At 33.0% G+C, this 20,159-nt stretch overlaps 1 protein-coding gene across 1 annotated transcript in view; it reads left to right on the top strand.

Annotated features, from left to right (window-relative positions):
- The window catches only part of LOC106671090 (tight junction protein ZO-1-like), a 173,991-nt gene that overhangs the window by 82,774 nt on the left and 71,058 nt on the right, over window positions 1-20,159 (top strand). The window contains exon 4 of the mRNA XM_024226635.1: window positions 11,678-11,759. Within this exon, the coding sequence (XP_024082403.1) occupies window positions 11,678-11,759 (82 nt within the window). The remainder of the gene's footprint in view (window positions 1-11,677; window positions 11,760-20,159) is intronic.

The raw sequence follows: 20,159 nt of genomic DNA, 5'->3' as shown, positions 1-20,159 counted from the left end.
TATTTTATTATATATATATTTCCATCAAATTAACCCTTTTAAACTTCAAATTAACCTTTGTAACTTCAAATTAACCCTTTTAAACATCAAATGAATCTTTTTTAACCTAAAATGAAACCTTTATGACTTTCAATTAACATTTTTTACTTAAAATTGACCTTTTTAACTTTAAATTGACCTTTTTAACTTTAAATTAACCTTTTTAACTATACATGAACCCTTTTAAACCTCAAATGAATCTTTTTTAATTTAAAATGAAACCGTTATGACTTTCAATTAACATTTTTTACTTAAAATTGACCTTTTTAACTTTAAATTAACCCTTTGTAACTTCAAATTAACCTTTTTAACTTTATATGAACCCTTTTAAACCTCAAATGAATCTTTTTTAATTTAAAATTAACTCTTTTTACTTCAACTTAACCTTTTTTGTAAATTTTACATTAACCATTTTTAACCTCAAATTAATATTTTTTAACCTCAAAGTAATCTTTCTTTAAATTCGTCTTTTTAAACCTAAAATGAATCAGTTTTTATTTAAAATTATCCCGTTTAACTTCAAATTAACCTTTTCAATTTAAATTAACCTTTTTTTAACGTCAAATTAACCATTTTATATTTAAATCAACCCTTTTTAACTTCAAATTAACCATTTTAACTATAAATGAACCCTTTTAAACCTTAAATTAATCTTTTTTAATTTAAAATGAAAACTTTATGACTTCCAATCAACATTTTTATATTTAAAATTGACCATTTTAACTTTAAATTGACTCTTTTTAACTTCAAATTAACCTTTTTAACTTTAAATGAACCCTTTTAAACTTCAAATGAATCTTTTTTTAATTCAAAATGATCTCTTTTTTGTAAATTTTTCATTAACCCTTTTTAACCTCAAATTATGCTTTTATTTTTTCATTTCAATTGAACCTTTTTTAACGTCAAATTAGCCTTGGTTAATTTTAAATTAACCCTTTTTAATTTGAAATGGACCCTTTTTAACTTAATAATAACTTCTTTTTTAATTCAAATTAACTCTTTTTAACCTTAAATTAACCCTTCTTAGTTTCAAATGAACCCTTTTTAATTTAAAAATAACTTTTTTAAAATTTCAAATTAATCCTTGTTAGCGTCAAATTAGTTATATTGACACAATTATTATCATTGATTAATAATGACATAAATATTTTCATTTTCAAAAACATTTCTGAAATACCTCTACACTGAAATTAATTTCGCAGCATAACCAATAGATTTCCTCGGACCAGCCGATTGTTCTAGTTATAATAGCATAATCTGCTAAACATGTTTTAAGAGGGGATCGTATCCGTGTTAGTACTTGATTTACATAGCCAATATGAAGGCGGAAAGTGTAATAGTAGACGGGGAATCGATCCGTTCCCATATTAACTAGACGCATTAAACATAATTTAATTTAATAATCTGTTTATTACACAGTTATTTATTTTATGAAATGTAAACTTTTCTAGTCAAATTGACATAATGCGAGTCGTTTTTGTTACTATCATTATTAAATACTACTTATATTATGTTTGTTTTTCTCCACATTTTACAAATATGTAGGTTATTGAGATCCTCTGCCATTCAGGATGGCTGTTTCAACTTGTTTGTACTTTCCCTGTTATTTTTTAACATTTGTTGTTTATGTATAACTCGCGACTGTCTGATTTTGTAACTTCGTCAACCCTAGAGATTGCTGTTGACTTAATGGCCAATTACGGCAACTTTCACTTGACGGTGGCCGTTCAAATCAATCACGCCAGATGTAAATGTGCATGCAGTATTCTGTATGTGCATATCATTGTAAATAACATAATTTTTCTTGGTGCATTTTGTATGCAGTTGTTAAATAAACAAATATATAAAATGTATATCTTGTAACCATAAAAACAAAAACTTAAACTTAAAAAAATTGTCTGTTTGATTTAATCTTTTAGAGCTGAATATTAGTTTATAATCAACATAATGGATGTTGCTTAATAGGTTTGTGATGCGAGGAGACTTACTACGTTGTTGTTAATCTTACAATTTAATTAGGAAAAAATCGATGACTGTTATCCTCTTCGGGTTGAATCAGTTTAAAGCCGAAAGTCGAAGGACATTAATGTTCGTTTTAAATTTTTATTCCTCCGTGAACGTCCAGAGCACGGAGAAAAAGCGGGCTTCGTAGTGAAGCGTTTTAAACAGATAATTACTTGCCGCATGCACGCGCCCTTTGACCTAATATAATGAACGAAAATTATTCTTGGTAATTGACTAATTTTTCAGCATATAAATCGACCGCGTGTAAACTCTTTCGGTTTGTGGCGTTTTGCGATGAAATTGCCCGTTCCATAAACCCATTTTTGAACTTGACGTAAATCGGACCGTATTTGGAACGGCATTTGGCATTTCCAATTTCGTTAGTATTCCGTTCAAAAGTGATTTTCTGCAATAATGGTGAGAAAGACGGCTGGAATTCCAAAAACGTCTATGTTTGTCGGTTGTAAAATATCAACAGGACTTAAGATTGTGCTTTAGACAGAGGTTCGGCGTTATCACGCGTGGTTAATGGTAAAGAATACTTTTCAATCATGAAAGCTTTCCATAAATACAAGTTAAAAAATGTACCTAGTACGTTCTTCTTTTCCTCCGAGATGGTTGAGGTGGCGCGAATCGATTCAACATCGTCCGTAAATACACGATTCTTTTGTTTGCTGTAGATCTGAAATCATGCAAAAAATGTTCCACTGTAGTAGCTATAGACGATATGACATCAGTCGTTTCGATACATTTTCAGCCAAAACCAATGATTACTGATTAAACGGAAGTACGTCTTTACAATCATTAATGACATTGGTAATTGATCAAACTTTATTAGCTGCAGTTTTACAACAAATAGCTTAAAACCCCGTTCCTGTGTTAATGTTTGTTAACACTTGACAGAGGTAAATTGAGAATTGTATAGCATAGCTGTATTCCAATTTTTTTTTCTGACAGGATATTTCGACTAATTTAATCCTTTGTGCCTTAACGGTAGACGAACCATCGGTCTAAACCGAACCCCGCCCTGGTGGTTAAGTTTTTTGCTCCTGTTCTCACGTTTCATTCTTTCGGATCCCTTTACAATAGCTGGGAAATGGACGCTACTCAAACGTTCCCTGTACAACAATGAGAAAATCGTTGCTTGCAAGGATCCTTCAACTATGGAAAAAATATTATAGAAAAGCCCGTTTGGAATGATAATATCGATCTATTATCGATAGACAGTTAAATTTCATTTTAGTTTATTTGCATCAAACAATCTTTCAAAAATGGCCACGCAAGAAGAGTTAAATAAATCATTTTTATGTAATTTGCATTTGTCATAATTAAAATCCATATATGTTTAGCAGTCATAATAGTCCTATTAATTATTTCAACAAATTACACTTTTTATCTAAGGTCATGGTTGAGATGAAAAAGCAAGTGTGACGAGAGGATTACATGGCTGCTACTCGAAGGTCGCGGGTTCGAATCCCGCTCGTGACATTAGCTTTTTCATCTCAACCATGACCTTAGATAAAAAGTATAATTAATTGATATAATAATAAACGTATTATTTGTTTTGTGTTAACGAAGTGTTGTAATTATTCGGCTCATGTTTTTTTTTTTGTTCTCGTAAATCGTAGTTTAAACTTACTCAACGTCTCAACACGACACACATTAATGACACATATGCACAGAAAACAAACACTTTGAGCCCTGAAGATGATCTCAATAAAGATCGAAACGTTGGCGAGGTAAAGAAAATGTTTTTCTAAAACCTATGTCACACCAGACCACATCTCACGATCTCCAAATAATCTTACTGATAGCTTTTATTATAAGTATGACTTTTGAACTTTATTTTAGAACGTGAATATTCAAGGTGTCCAGTTAACAAACGTCAATAATTTTATTCTACATGTAAAAAAAGTGACTAACAAGTCTAAAATCTGATTTTCAATCGTATTCGAGATATTTTTTACAGCTTTATTCCTTAAAGTCCCTCGTATCTCTGAAATTTTCTGTTATCCTCTATCCCTGTTATATTGACAAGGCCGTTTCATTTAATGAGTTGTTAAGGTTAGACAATAACGGTGTCCCTGGTTTTGACAACGACCCAGCTGTTATTTTGAAACACTGTGCTATGAATTTGGTAAAACCTTTATGCATGTTAACAAACTTTATTACAGAATCTTGTACGTGAGGGTTAGAAAAGTTCTTTTGTAATACCTTTCTTTTTTTTAAAAAAAGGTAATCGTTCGCTTGTTAGTACTTACCGTCCGATTGTGAAATTTTCCGCAATCTTAGCGATGATTTAGCATCTGTTGGAACTGATTATGTTATATTATCAGTCAATTCTTCTGTTTAGTGAATAAATGTGTGGTGATTAGTGACCGTTAATCGATATTTATTTAGAAATCGTGAGAAGCGGTCTGGTGTGATGTAGGTTTCAGAAAAACATTTTCTTTATCGTGCCAACGTTTCGATCTTTATTGAGATCATCTTCAGGGCCTGGGATTTACAAACATTGTTTACATATTACAATTACATTTTTGATGTGGAAAAGTGAATTTATACAATGCAAAATATATTTTATATATTCAATCAAAGTATTTCTACTCACTCAAAGTGTTTGTCTTCTGGGTAATTGTGCCATTCTTGCGTGTCGTGTCGAGAGTGCCAGTGAGATTTTGCTATTTTGTGTTTATACACGTTGGATTTTGAAAGGGTGGGGAAGGATGTCGACTTTTCCACATCCAAAATGTAATTGTAATATGTAAACAATGTTTGTAAATCCCAGGCCCTCAAGATGATCTCAATAAAGATCGAAACGTTGGCACGAAAAAGAAAATGTTTTTCTGAAACCTACATCACACCAGACCGCATCTCACGATTTCTAAATAAATAAATTAGTGAATAAAGCTCAACATGGGTTTGTTCCTGATAGATCAACTATTATTAATTTTGTTACTTTTTAAAGACTTAATTACCATATATAGAAAGTGGTTCCCTGATTGATGTTATCTACACAGATCTGTCAAAGGCATTTGATTCTGTTGACCACACGAGCTGTTTTTCAGGTTAAGTTGTGTAGGTATTAAAGGAAATGTTTTGAAATGGATTTGTTACTACGTACATGATAGAAAGGTTTTAGTTTACTTGCATCAAACATTAAGTATCTAAACTGATCCAAATGAAGAGTTCCTTGTGATGAATTCTCCTACGATATGACTGTGAGTTCAGACATTCCGCAGGGTTCCCATCTCTATCCTGTTTATATTGTATTTTTCTGCTTAACTTTTTAGTCTTCTTTTGAATTTTGCCGACGATGTTAAAATATTTAAGGTTGTGAACTCTATTTTTTGTTTTATTGAAGAGCGTTGGTACGTTCGAGCTCCCGTGAACTCTATTGTCTTATTCTGCAGGATGACTTGTATATATTTTCGGATTGATGCTTAACGAATGGAGTTATTATTAATTTTATTAGGTTTCGTGGTCCGCTTGACCAGATTAAATCTTTTCAATTAATATAAGGTTTTGGTTGATATCAAAAAGTCAGTGTTACAAGCGGGATTCGAACCTCGACCTTCGGCTAAATACGCCGCTAAATACGATTAACGGTCATTAAATACCACACATTGTAATATATTAAATTCATTAATTTCGTGGTCCGCTTGACCAATTAATATATTACAATTAATTAAGGTTTTTAGTTGAGATAAAAAAGTCAATGGCACGAGCGGGATTCGAACCCACGATCTTCAGCTTGATACGCCGCTGCTCGATCCACTCGGACACCAACGTGCCATATCAACTCACCTTTTGAATTTTCCCTTGTTTTCGCCATTTGTAGCCGAGAATCGGATAGATTACACGACGATTGATAGATCCACGAGTGGATCAGTCACGATAGCTGATAGCACTGAATTATTATTAATGATTATAGTACAAAGTAATTAGCTTTAGTCGCTCAAAGTCAAATATTGAATTTCGTTATAATATAAGTAATAGAAACAACTCGACTTAATACTATCTGTAACCTGTCCTTTTTGATAATAGTTGATCTTTTCCTGAACATATTCGCTCTGTTTTCCAAAAGTTTAGAATGATTGGTTTTATCCGTCGAACGACTGGTGACTTCAGAAAAGTTCCATTGATTAGAAGTCTTTATTTTGCACTAGGATTATGCATGTCTGGTATACTTATCGTGCTTATGTTTGTGATAATTGTAATAAAATAATCAAGTTGTTAATTAAGCCCCTGGTTCACTTCAGTGGTGCTGGTGATTACTATGGTAATGCCTTAGATTGCTAAAAATTGCACACTATTGCCTTCAGAATCCACAATAAAATTAGTGGCAGTGTTTTTGTTTAGAAATTGTTAAACAATCACATTGACTCTCCAGCACTGTTGGATTTAGTAGTTTACCACATACCGAACAATAGGACTAAAGCATGTCTGCGGTGCCCTTTTACAGGAGAACAGGAAAAAATAGCATTTTGCAAATTGCTGTCCAGAGATAATTCATTTTCCGAATCTATCGACATCCCTAATTCTAAAACGCTAAAGCACAAGATGATCAGGTGCTTAGTAACTTAAGAAGTTGAGAAACAGTTTCACTCCGTATATTTTATCTTTGTTAGATTTTTATATTGTATTTTTAGTTAGTATTTATCTTCGTTACGGTTTTATATTATATTTTATCATTGGTATTATGTTTTACTGTATTTTTAGTTTGTATGGCTTACTAGTTGAGAATTGCAAATAATTGCACAAAAATAAATAAAAATGTTAATTCAAATGGAAATAGCATTGAAAATTCTATGCGATTGATTTTTTAAATATTTATTTTACCCTAAAGGAAATAAATACAAAACCATTCAGAATATTAACTTTTATGAGTTTCTGAGCTTCTTATTGAAAGTTTAAGTAAGATTTTCTCGGTTCTGTAAATACTGACATATATGGCGCTTATAGAAAAGCTTTCCCAACTAATGAGCTGTAAACACATGTACTTAAACTAAAAACTTTTAGTCCACTTTGACATGTAGAACAATTTTCTAAAGTATTGACCGTTAATGGACAACCTATATATTTGAAAAAAATTATTGTCCAAGTTTAAAATGTATTACTATTTTAAAAAAAGATAAAAATTTTATAAATGAACCAGAAGCATAAAATTGTTTGATAAAATAAATATTCTTTATCTTAATAGTATTATCTATCCTCTGATATTCGTAGGAGTTTCAGCCACGTATCTTATAACCAAGGGTGATACTAGCAAATAAAAATTAATGATAGCAAAAGCACCCATGTAATCTGGGCTCACAATAACCTGGAGCCTACATGAAATGCAATGTCTGAAATGCACAAGACGCATCAGACTCCTCTCCAAACTACACGCACGTAAATCTTAGATGGCCATTCACGATCTCTCCAAATGGAACCGCGCCAAGCCGTACAGCTCCATTTGGAGTGCCTGAAATTTGAGGGGGCATTCACGACCGCTCCACAGCCAGTCACTCCGAACGTCAACCAGTGAATTACCTTCTCAAAATGGATGACGATCTCTTGTGCTACTCTTCTATTTATTTACATATTAAGAGCAAATAATCGAAGAGAAAATGGTGTAAGAAGTTGCTCCTGAACAGAAGCTTCCTAGCCAAAATGAACTTGAGGTTTATATAAGACCATTTTTTGCTAATGCTAATCGTTTTCGAAATAAAGGGGGTGGGCAAACTTGTTACAAAGCATACCCCTCACGCTTCTTCCGTCGGGCATAACTCAGAAATGGTTGATCCCATCAAAATGTTTCTTGTACAGTAAAAATGTAAAAATATAAAATATAAATGTGCTAAAATAATTAAACAAAACTTGGTAAACCTAAACGTACATAAATTAAATATCCCACGTACAAAAAGTAAAAAAGTAATAACAACGTTATTTTAAAAGCCGATAAAGGAAATAGTATAGTTATCATTGAACATCAAAATTACGTTTCTAAACTTGAAGAATTCCAAAATAATAATGAGTGTAAAGAAATATAAAAAGATCCCACCTTAAAATTAAAAACTCGAGTTCAAACAGCCATAAAAAATAGTGATTTTTTATTCTCAGATGACCAATATGCAGTTAAAAAACTAATACCAATGAACCNGTCTTATTTATTCATTATATTTAGTGTTCTATTGACCAAATTACTTCTTTCAATTATTTAATCTTTTTTGTAAGGTTTTGGTTTTGGTCATATTATTATTTCTTATTATATTATTATTAATGACTTGGTACCTTTATGTATGTGCTATGTTATTTATTGGAACAAATGTATTTATTAGCGCGAATGGATTGGCGTCTCCCCAATCACCCCGAGGAATATCGAGTACTCTGGGGTGAGTGGTGACGTCTGGAGAGTAAAAGAAATTTATTAGCGTGAAAGGAAGGGGTTGCTTATAACCCCGCCCCGAGGAATATCGAGTACTCTGGGGTGAGTGTATGACGTCTGGAGAGTAAAAGTAATTTATTAGCGTGAAAGGAATGGGGCAGCTTATTACACCGCCCCGAGGTCTGGGGGGAAGTGGTGACGTCTGGATAGTAAAAGTAAGTTATTAGCGTGAATGGAGTGGGTTCAACCCTGCCCCGAGGAATATCGAGTACTCTGGGGGAGTGAATGTGACCAGACTTCTATGTTTGTGGCGATATATATGTTATGTATTGTATGTTGTGTATCTATTTTTAAATTACAACCTGAGGTACTACAAGAGGCTAGCTTTTTAAAATGACGTAATATACAAGTAAAAGAAGAGAGTCAGTAACTAGATTGAGATGCTCAAATGGCTGCAGTTCAATACAAAATACGCGAGAAAGACAGGAAAGAGAAGGAATACACGCGGAGGGCCGGCGATGACCTCAGCGGTTTGTCGGCCCATAAACCTTCCACTTTATATATATAATTCACTAATTTCGTGGTTCGCTTGACCAATTAATATATTACAATTAATTAAGGTTTTTAGTTGAGATAAAGCGGGATTCGAACCCACGATCTTCGGCTTGATACGCCGCTGCTCTACTACTTGAGCTATCGTGACCTCGATCCACTCGGACACCAACTTCCCATCTCAATCGCACTTTTTGAATTTTCTCCTTTTTGCCATTTTTCAAATGAATGCAATTTTTAGTCTGATTTTTAACGAAACAAATTCTGCTGTGGTTTGATATGTTTCGAGTAATTAAATATTCAGCGATATTTTATTTGTGAAGTTTACCTTTGAACCTTTCCTTTGGAAAAATTGGCGCGAAATATGAATATGGATTCTGGAAAAAACATTGGATTTGTCATTTCTATAAAAACCGTCGCTTTTGGACCATAAACCCTTTAAAAAAGTCCCACCATGTCAGTTAAATATTTAACAAATACCCAAGAATTTTTTTTTAAATGAATAGTACTGCGTAACATTGAATTTCACTTTATAGCAATTAACTTAATGGAGTTATTATGTCGTAATTACTGGAAACTGCCTATAGCAGGACAGAATTTAACTAAAACACAACACTGAGAATTTGGTTGCATCCTGTCAGAGTAAGAGGATTAATGAATGAATGAACAATCGCAACATATAAAGTCGCAGAATTTGGTCAAACACACGTTCATCCCATCAGTTTAAAAGCCGATAACAATGAAACATCTGAAAGGAAACTACAACGCCGATCATAACGGGACATGGAAAAACGGCTGCATATCTGCATCGTTTCGGGAGAAGCGAGAATCCGGCCTGCGCCTGCGAGTCAGCAGCACCCCAGAAGGATGATCATCTACGTTGAGACTATGACATCCTCCAGCCTGCCAGGAATCGATTACAACAGACGCTAATTACCCGGAGTGTTAATTGGCTTCCTGAAAAGCCGATGCTGCTGCACCCGGAAATATTTCCGTGTTTTGCTGAGTTTGTGGGCGCAGAAGTTGGTTTTTTGGAGTTGTACAAATTAATCATACTAATTAAAAACAAATAAATAAAGAAAAATTCTGTTAGCATCATGTAAATCCATGGAAAACATATTAGTATTAATATAGTTATATTATTTTAAAAATTTTAATATTACGATGTTTAAATTATATGTAACATTTTGTGGAACATCTTAAAAAAATATGTTTAGCACACACACACACACACACACACACACACACACACACACACACACACACACACACACACAGAATGAGAGTAAAATGGAGAAATAGGAGTTAGAAGAATAGAGAAAGAGAACAAGTGAGAGTGGAGTGATAGAATGAGTGAGCAAGTAAAATTGAAAGACGAGAGAGTACAGGAATAAATGGAGAAATAGTAAACTGAGAATGAAAGAAAATGCGAAAAAAACGAGTTGGGGTGGAGTGAAAGTGTGAGTGGGAGGGTGAGAGAGTTTGATCAAAGGCGAGATAGAGAGAAGATGAGTGAGATAATGTGAGAGGGAACAAGTACAAAGGTAAAATGTATTTAAATTAAATTAACACTAGAAGAATAGAGAAAGAGAACAAGTGAGAGTGGAGTGAAAGAATGAGTGAGCTATTGAAATTGAAAGGACGAGAGAGTGCAGGAATAAATGGAGAAATAGTAGAATGGAAGAAAATGTGTTAAATGAGTATTAGTATGTTAAATTAGTATTAAATAGTAAAAAGAGAATGAAAAACATGTGAAAGAGAACGATTAATAGTGAGTTGAAGAGTGAGTGAGAGAGAAAGAGAGAAAGAAAAAGAAAGAGGTGAGTAGAGGAATAAAATAGTAAAAGAGTGTGTAAGAGAGTGTGATAAAAAGAGAGATATAGAGAGGAGTGTGATGGAGGAGAAGAAGCGAGTAGAAGGGTAAAATGGAGCATTAGTAAAAAGAGAATCAAAGAAATATGAAAGATAACGAGTAAGATTCGAGTAGAAGAGTGAGTGAGAGTTAGTGTGTGAAAAAGAGATAATTAGAGGAGGAGTAAAATGGATAGTAAACATAGAATTAGAGAAGAAATAGTGAAACAGAACGAGGGAGAGTGGAGTAAAAGAGTGAGTGAGAGAAGGAGGGAAATTTGAAATTTCAAAAAGCATCCTCTAGAATTTGCACACAAAAGAAAACAAGAAGGTTTAAATTGATCTTCTGAAGTCTATCAAACTTCTTTAAGCTGGAAATCGACTAGAAATTTCAATTGTATTTTACAATTTTTAACCGCTTAAATTGGAACGTTATTGACGAACCAAATTGTTGGTATAATACGTATAGGGTTTAACTTCATTTAAGTGCCCTCTAGCTCATAAAGGAGGACTTTTAGATATCGAAGCATTCCGGGGATCGCCGAAAGGTGGCGCTCGACGCGAATTAATTTTCCTTCCATTTCTTCAGACCTAGCTTTGTTCAAAATTAGCCTAGTCAATAAACAATATACAAAAAGAAACAAATAAAAAGAATTCCCTCTGAAATTAATTTATTGTAGACCTGTGTTCCATAGTCAGCGGCTGGTGTTCTTTGGATATTTGAACGAATTAAAAAAAAAAAAAACTCAAACCAATTAAATTATTAGAATATTTATGTGTATTAAAATGAATATAGGTAAGGATTCTTCACTCAGGACTGTAATTAATATCATTCTGAACTTGAAATTTAACATTTAATTTCAGGTATAACAATGAAGTGATCATCCTGCCCGATGGGAGCCCGGCAAGTTCAATCGAAATGTACCAAGAGCCCGTTGATGAGGACGTAAGTACCTTCTTAGATAAATACATTTTTTTGGCAGTAAAACCAGTAATTCCATCAATGCTGAATAGGAGTGGTGTGGTGATATATTGCCTTTTTCTCGATATTATGGATCAGAGTGGCTCCAGAAGCGACAACAAAAAGGCCAAAACGGAAATGTTCATTTTGCCCATTTTGGCCTTTATTTTTGATTTACGGAATGAACGTAATATAATCTAAGGTGTAAAATGTTGTAAAATACATGTCCAGATATGTGTCGAACTTTCTTCTTATATTAATTAAAAGTCAGCCACTTTGCACAGTTCTAATAGTAATTACTTGGGAATGTTACTAAGAGAGATAGACCTTCATTTCAATTTAAAAATGTTGATCTAAAATTCTCTTTGGTCGATCGACAAAACAATTATAATTAATATCGATAAACAAAAATAAAATGGTGAATGTAAAATTTTAAATAAATTTACCGATTTGAAATAGAGGTAAATAATTAAATAATGTTCAACTCTATAAACAAAATGATTTAATTAAAGCATATTAATTCCCTTGTAATTGACGGGTGTCATCCATTAGCGCCTTAGAGCAGAAATTCCACCAAATATGAGAATTGTGCTAGACCACGGCTGCAGATCGTATGGTCCCTTGATTTTTTGTTCATTGTGTGCACTGCTTGATAACGCATATTGAGATTGAATCTATTTATTAGCGTGAATGTAATATTGAGTACCCCAACCTCAATTAGTTTAGTTAGACAGAACTACACCACCCTAATTTAATTAATGGTGTGTAATCCGAAAGATCTTAAGATTGAACCGTCAAATTTATTTGATCTCTCATTTCTACTCTATTAACATTTTTTAGTAAAAACTTTGAAATAAAACATTCAATATTATACAAATATAAATATAAATAAACATATATGTAAGGAATCAATCAGGCCATGTTNCGGGGCGGGGTAGATAACCCCTTCCTTTCATGCTTAAATTACATTCATTCCAACAGAGTAAAATATAAACAACATACAATACTAACATAAAAGTCTGGTCACATTCACTCCCCCAGAGTACTCTGCTAGCCTCAGAGTGGGGCCGAACCCACTCCATTCGCGCTAATAACTTACCTTTACTCCCCAGACATCACACACTCACCCCAGAGTACTTTTTTTACTATAAATCGGATTGAGGTCTGGCGACAAGGGAGAAGGAGCAGATGGGAAATTCCCAGGTTTTCCAAACATTGATGAACAACTCTGCCTCTATGGTATGGCAAATCGAAAATCCCTCCCAATGAAATCCTTGGTTTGAGGGATGTATTCCTTCATAATTTCTTGGACGTAACGGACCGCGACGAAGTAGCCTTCAACAATATGGAGTCGAGTTCGTCTTCCAGTGTAAATCCTAGCCCAGACCATTCATTTTACCGCCTCCTTCAAACTGCATGGAGCACGAACTGAGTCATCGTACGCATCCTCTGCTCTCGGTAGAATCTTCGGTGTCTGCTACCAATATGCGACTCATCAGTAACGCATTCCAATTGGTGTTCCCTTCTAGGCGCTCGCTGCATCACATTCTCCTGAGTTGCTGGTGCCGGGCTTTTGCTGCAGGCCATCTGAAAGGGGCATAAAAGCCGAGGGGGGATAAAAGACTTGCCAAAACATCTTGAACTTCATTTAGGATCTGAAGGGCTCATGGAAAGGGTTCCTTCTTTCAGCAATGACAATATTTCTGCCCTTTCTCAGCGTCGTATGCGCTGAGATACACTACCAGGCCTCCTAGTGGCCCTTCCAGTCTGTCGGAATAGGGCTAAAAAGCCCTGGAGATCACGCTCTGAGAAACGCCAACTGCCTCTGAGATATCTACTTGCCGGTAGCCTCGATGAGTTATTCTCACAATAATATTGCCACCTTCTGGTTCAAGGTCTTTCCATGGTTGAAGGTAATACAACTGGATTAAAATGGAGAAAAGACGAAAAAAGATATTGGTTTATAAAATGAGTAATCTGCATATATACATTCTTAAGTAAATCTGTTAATAAAAATGAAGAATAACAGTAGTTTATTTTTGGTTTGTATTTTCTATTATGTTTTAACCAACTAACAAGAATATATCGGTTAATATCAATAAAATGAATAGAATAAGAATAAATTACACATAACCGTATTCATTTTTGAGCAGTTTATATTGCAGTGTTGTTCCCACATTTATTTTTTCATTTTTTACGCGCCTCCCCATTCCTTAGCCTTCATTATTCATATTTGGTAACTGTTTATATATGTGCTTGATCTGCAGTCTGTGAAACGACAAGTTACGTATTTGCTTCGAATTTACTTTTATTCCTCTTTTCTGTCAAATTACCCCTTTTTCGCTTCAAATTTACTTTTTTAATTTCAAATTGACCTATTTAGATTTCAAATTACCCATTTCTAACTTTTAACACTTTTGAGTTAAAAATTAACTTTTTTATATTTCAAATTAACTCAAATTAATGATGATATGAATTATGAAATATAAACATATAAAGTAAAATTCCTGTACACGAAAGGAATTTTTTTAATATAAAATACTTGGGCTCTTAGAAGTTCATATGAAAATTATTTACACTTAAAATTTAAAATTATATAAAATGAAATATAAAAACTAATCTTTTTTTATTTGAGATTTTTTAAATATACAATAATTGGGCTCTTAAAAACCATATGAAACTTAATTACAATTAAAATTGAAACTTACGTATAATGAAATATACGTACGGCTCAAAAATTCCTTAACCGAACTGAAATATACAAACTAATTTTTAGTTTCAATTGTAATTCTTTTTCATACGATTGTCAAGAGCCCAATGATTTTATAATTAAAAAAACAACTCAAATGAAAAGAAGAATCATTTGATTTTATATTTAAATGCAGAAATTTTACTTTTTTTTTTTTTAATTTTACATTACGTGCTTACAGTCCATGCCATATCCGAAGTTTTTGTCGATTTAAAGAATGGGTACATATGAATTAAAAAAAAGAGACAAAATTGCAATTAAAGAGAGTTATTTTGAAATTAAAAACGGTTAATTTGAAATGGAAAATGGTTCACTCAAAATTTATTTGAAATTAAAAATGTTATTTTTCGCGGGGGGAAAAGCCAAACATGTATCTTGAATTATGAAAATACATATTTAAAAAAACATTTATTTGTAAGCAAATAAAAATTGGAATTTTTATACTAGGCTGTGATGCCCACTTATCATTTTTCGAATGTCATAAATGTCTATAATTAGTGATTAGTTTGCGATTATTAGTTTATAGTGATATCGTTGAAGGTCGATGGTCAAACCAGGACCGGGCCATTAGTAAAACAAATCCTCACGAGATTGTCGAGTAAAATTTGTTTTACGAACATTTTGCAGGGAAATTTCATACGTATTTCTTAACACGCTTTTTACCACTTGGTGTACATATGCTCTACTCACAAATTTATCCAAACTTTTCCCGAATAACCAGAAAGAGTTTTTTATCTGGAAAGACCCAGGCAGCCCAATCGCAATGCTGGCACGATCCGGGACCTCAGGGCCTCAATGCGAGTTTTTTTTTTTTTTGGGGGGGGGGAGGGATCATGTTGAGATTTTTGTTAGGAAAGGTTGCGATAATTCAAGTAAGACAGTATGGATAGAGTTTCATATGTCTTACATCTCGACAAAATTTATATCAACCGTCAATATTATAATTTTCGATTATTTGGAAATCGTGAGATGCGGTCAGTTGTGACGTAGGTTGAGAACATTTTCTTTATCGTGCCAACGTTTCGATCTTTATTGAGATCATCTTCAGGGCCTAGGATTTATAAATTCATTTTTTACATGTTACATGTATTTGTATTTGTTTAAACAATGTTTATAAATCCCAGGCCCTGAAGATGATCTCAATAAAGATCGAAACGTTGACATGATAAAGAAAATGTTTTTCTCAACCTACGTCACACCAGACCGCATCTCACAATCTCCAAATAATCATTAATTAACGGTCAATAAACACCATACATTATAATTTTCTATTAAAAAGTCAGGTATAAGGCCGATTTGAAAATAACCATTCGACGACGAACTTTCGAGGAAAATATCCTCTTCTTCTAGCCTTCGAAACAACTAGAATAAGTGAAATATTATTAACTTTGGTTTCGAGCATAATGAATTTCCGTATTGATAGTAGAACGGACCCGCTATCTAGCATCTGTTGTAAGCATACATATCATGCATTGCATGTCTTTATCTAAAGGAAACTGGTTTAAATATTATTGAGTAATAATGTAGCAAGTGTGACGACACAATTCCCTGCTTACATTATTTTTCAACTTCGACTTTCAAAGATACACGGCTGAATAGAAAAAATCCGACTTACTACAATTTCGGCTTTGTATGACTTGGCAATATTAATTTTGAGCAATGGAAAAGTTGTTGGATATCATTAATCTTGTTTTCCAAATAAAGTTCTCACACCAGCCATTCGGGTAACTTTTATATATGGTATGCACGGCGATAAATAGCCTCTCAAAGTTTCAGTACTGGAATTTTATTAGGTCCTAGGAAGCCCGAATTCCGAGCTACTTTCACTTACCTCTACGTCTTGCTTGTTTACAAATAACGTTTTACGCAATTCTAAACCGCCATATCCAGAAAAACAAGTTATATAAAAATATTTCAGCCCGTTTTCTCAATTTATCTGAAACGGGAATCGATCAGTTTGTTCGGTTTTTATTTCCATTTATATTCGTCCGTTATCAGCATCGTTATTACGGATCGTTTCATCGGCCGACAGTCGGCCCGTGGCGTAGTGCCAGGTTTCTGTACTTCGTAAGCATGTATAACACACATGGGCGATATCATCGGGACTGGGCCCGTTCTGAATTTTTATCAGTTTCGCACGTTGCAAGCAAAATTTGACTCTGCGGTTCGTTCGTTAACCCTCGTCCGTGTGAGAAAACATTCCACAGGCAATTTAAATATTCCCGCGATCTAACCATGAAATGCGAAATATTTCAAATGATGCCTAGTGGCATATCTTTAAGAATGGTTAAGTAAATCGTTTTTGATTTTGATTTTTGTCAATTTCCACTTGAGGTCACAAGACCTGCCAGCTGGATTAATCTCATAGAATATTGAATTCTCTTACTCAGATTTGTATTTCGGGTACGAAGTCCTAATATGACGACTTCACTTAAATTGTACAAATCTAAACCTACAGTCTAGAGTATTGAGCATTGTTAAACGAGTCAAACCTGCTCTCTTCATTTTCTGATATTTTTAATTCACTAATTTCGTGTTCCGCTTGACCAATTAATAATTATAATTAATTAAGGTTTTTAGTTGAGATAAAAAGTCAATGGCACGAGCGGGATTCGAACCCACGATCTTCGGCTTGATACGCCGCTGCTCNTGGGATCGAGGTACGATAGCTCAAGTGGTAGAGCAGCGGCGTATCAAGCCGAAGATCGTGAGTTCGAATCCCGCTCGTGCCATTGACTTTTTATCTCAACTAAAAACCTTAATTAATTATAATATATTAATTGGTCAAGCGGACCACGAAATTAGTGAATTTAATGATACAAAAGTTGACAAGAAACGTCAAATACACTTGACCCACCTTCTGTATGTACCAAATAGACGATCTTCTTGTTGATTTTCAAAAGAACGTGAAAAGTTGCAAATCCAAATTCAATCTTCATCTATTTTTTTTTTCATTTTGGCCGGCCATATCCTCTCATTTTGCCATATTCCCTTGATATCTGCTGTGTTTGACTGTGTTGTGCTTAGGCTTCCATACCTTCATTACGTTTAGGTCTTTTATTCTGGCGACTTAGTTCTTGTATTGTAACTTTTCTGTATGACCTCTAGAGACTCATCTCCATATTTCAAGCCATTGTGTTACAGTGTTCTTAGAATTGTCATGTACAGTAGGAGCATTTTGCTCGGCTGTTGTGACTCCGCGCGCTCTTAACCGGGCAAAGCTGTCGTAAACGTATAATTAAAACTGACTTGTGTCAATAAAGACTTAACTGAGTTTTGATTAAAACGTGCACGTTGACGGTCTGGATTAGTTAATTAAACGTTTCTCCTTTGCTCACGATCCTAGGAAAGCTGACAAATTAAGGCCAAATCTACTCTAAATTCTCACATTTATATTTGATTACTTTGATAAATTTTCCTGGTCTTTCTATATTCTCGTTATTCAAAATTTCTTGAAGATATGAAAACAAAGAACACGACTTGCGATTTTATAAATTGTGTAAAAATTGAACACAAGCTGATGTTGTATTCCTATTGTAATGATTAGTGATATGTAATTCGGAGTTAATTTTGAACTTTGTTGAAATAAAGAAAACCCAGTTATGGCTAAATATACCCCCTGTAGTACGTTCATCTGTCACCACTTGGCTTAAATTGAATTTTTTACATCCCCTTTATTTACTGAATTTTTTTTCGTTTCGCAAACGGTTTTATTTTCAGTGATATAATTATCTACCACTTTTTAACAAACGAACACACTGTAACAGTATTGGCATCCCCTGGCAATGTTAAGAATGAGACAATCTTCAAGGAAATATGAGATCGCCTGTAAAAAAAAAATTAAATATATCAATCTTTAGTTATATTCAAGATTATTTTGCCCTGATGATGACCTTAACATAGGTCGAAAGCTTGGCACTAACAACACTGAATTTGCCTTTTTTTTCTGCCGGATCGTACCTTGATCAGAATGCTGAACACCCCTGGCGAAACAGAATTCACGCTAATTGGTTTACAAAACATTTTAATTAAAAAATCTGTAATTTTTGACGAAGAAATATTAAAATCGACGTCTCCTACTCCTCCAAGGCGATTACCAATATCGAAATGTGGTTTTATGACAATTTATTGGGAAATATTCACATAACCGTCATTATTAATAAATATTTGTGATATATTCGAACAGTAATGTTGCTTTTTGTATTAATTTTAAGAAACGCCGTTAAAGAGGAAACTGCGCCGTTTAGGTGACTCGTCCGATTTTACAATAAACACTAGCGGGTCTGAGGCGGCCTGAAAGAATTGATAGTCAGCTTCCGCTCAGAATTTAAACAAAACTAGGATAACAACCTGTAAATTCTTGTACAAATAAATAAAAAATGAATACCGAAAAACTTGTTCAACATTCTACCAGGTCCTACCGTAGACGATATTTTTTGCATCATCATCCATTTGCAGTTAATAATAGGTAACATTTTCATGTCGTTTTTGTCTGACTAACCCTTTATTATAGTAAACGAAATACAACACCAATAATCAAAACTCTTTCATTATTTTTCAATCATTATCAATACAATAAATCGGGTCGTGGATGATTTTTTTTTTTTTTTTTTTTTTTTTTTTTTTTTTTTTTTTTTNACCTAAGATAGAAGGTTTGGATGTTAGGGCGTGAAATGACCTTAGCCGTTAAAACGCCCTTAAAAATTAATAATAATAATAATAATAATAATAATAATATTGACAAATAGGCCTTTTTTCTTGGTTTTACCCGAACTGGAACGTTTTTCCACTAATACCTATTAATTTCTTTATATTCTTAATTTTTTTTTAAATATTGTAATTGTTTATATATTATAATTATCGTATTATAAATAAAAAAAATCTTATACATTAGATATTGATAATTTTCAATCACAAAGTTTTTTTATATAAAGATAATTTTATGTATGATAAAAAAGCATCTGTATGAGGAGTTTGAAAAAGAATAATAATAGAATTAATAATAATTAATTACAAAAATTAATATTAAGAATAATATAAATTGTCGAAAAGAAAATAATACTACATGTTAATAACAATATAACATGAATGAATAAATAAAGAAATATATATATACGCAAAGACAAAAACCGGACCCTAGTATTTGTTTGTTTATTTCAAACTATATGTATTTTTGTAGTTATATGGATTACAACATACTTATTTTAATGTAAACAAAATTAAATTACATCAGAAATTCATCAATTTTGGAAAAAATTATGTAATATTGATGGTTTTAAAAAAAATGAACCAAAACACAGGAAAATAATTTAGTGAACGCATTAATTCCAAAACCAGGTAAAAAAATTGTTATTTAAATTGTAATGTTATTATTACATCTTTAGGTTTCGTGATCCGATTGACCAAATAAATTCTTTTCAATTAATTAATCTTTAATTAAGGTTTTGGTTGAGATAAAATGGCAAAAAGGAGGGAAAATTCAAAAGGTGCGGTTGAGATGGGAANTATCAATTCTAAAAATTCTGAATTCTACTCAGACGGAATTAATAAGTTACCAACACGTTGGGAGAAATGTATTGAGAGTATGGGAAATTATTTTGATTAAAGAACATTGCTTTAAAGTAACTAGTTTCTTT

The sequence above is a fragment of the Cimex lectularius genome, unplaced genomic scaffold (assembly GCF_000648675.2).
Source record: "Cimex lectularius strain Harlan isolate CLEC.00 unplaced genomic scaffold, Clec_2.1 scaffold118, whole genome shotgun sequence".
Classification (NCBI taxonomy): Eukaryota; Metazoa; Arthropoda; class Insecta; order Hemiptera; family Cimicidae; genus Cimex; species Cimex lectularius.
The sequence above is the reverse complement of the archived record's forward strand: the minus strand, read 5'-3'. Positions and strand labels throughout refer to the sequence as shown.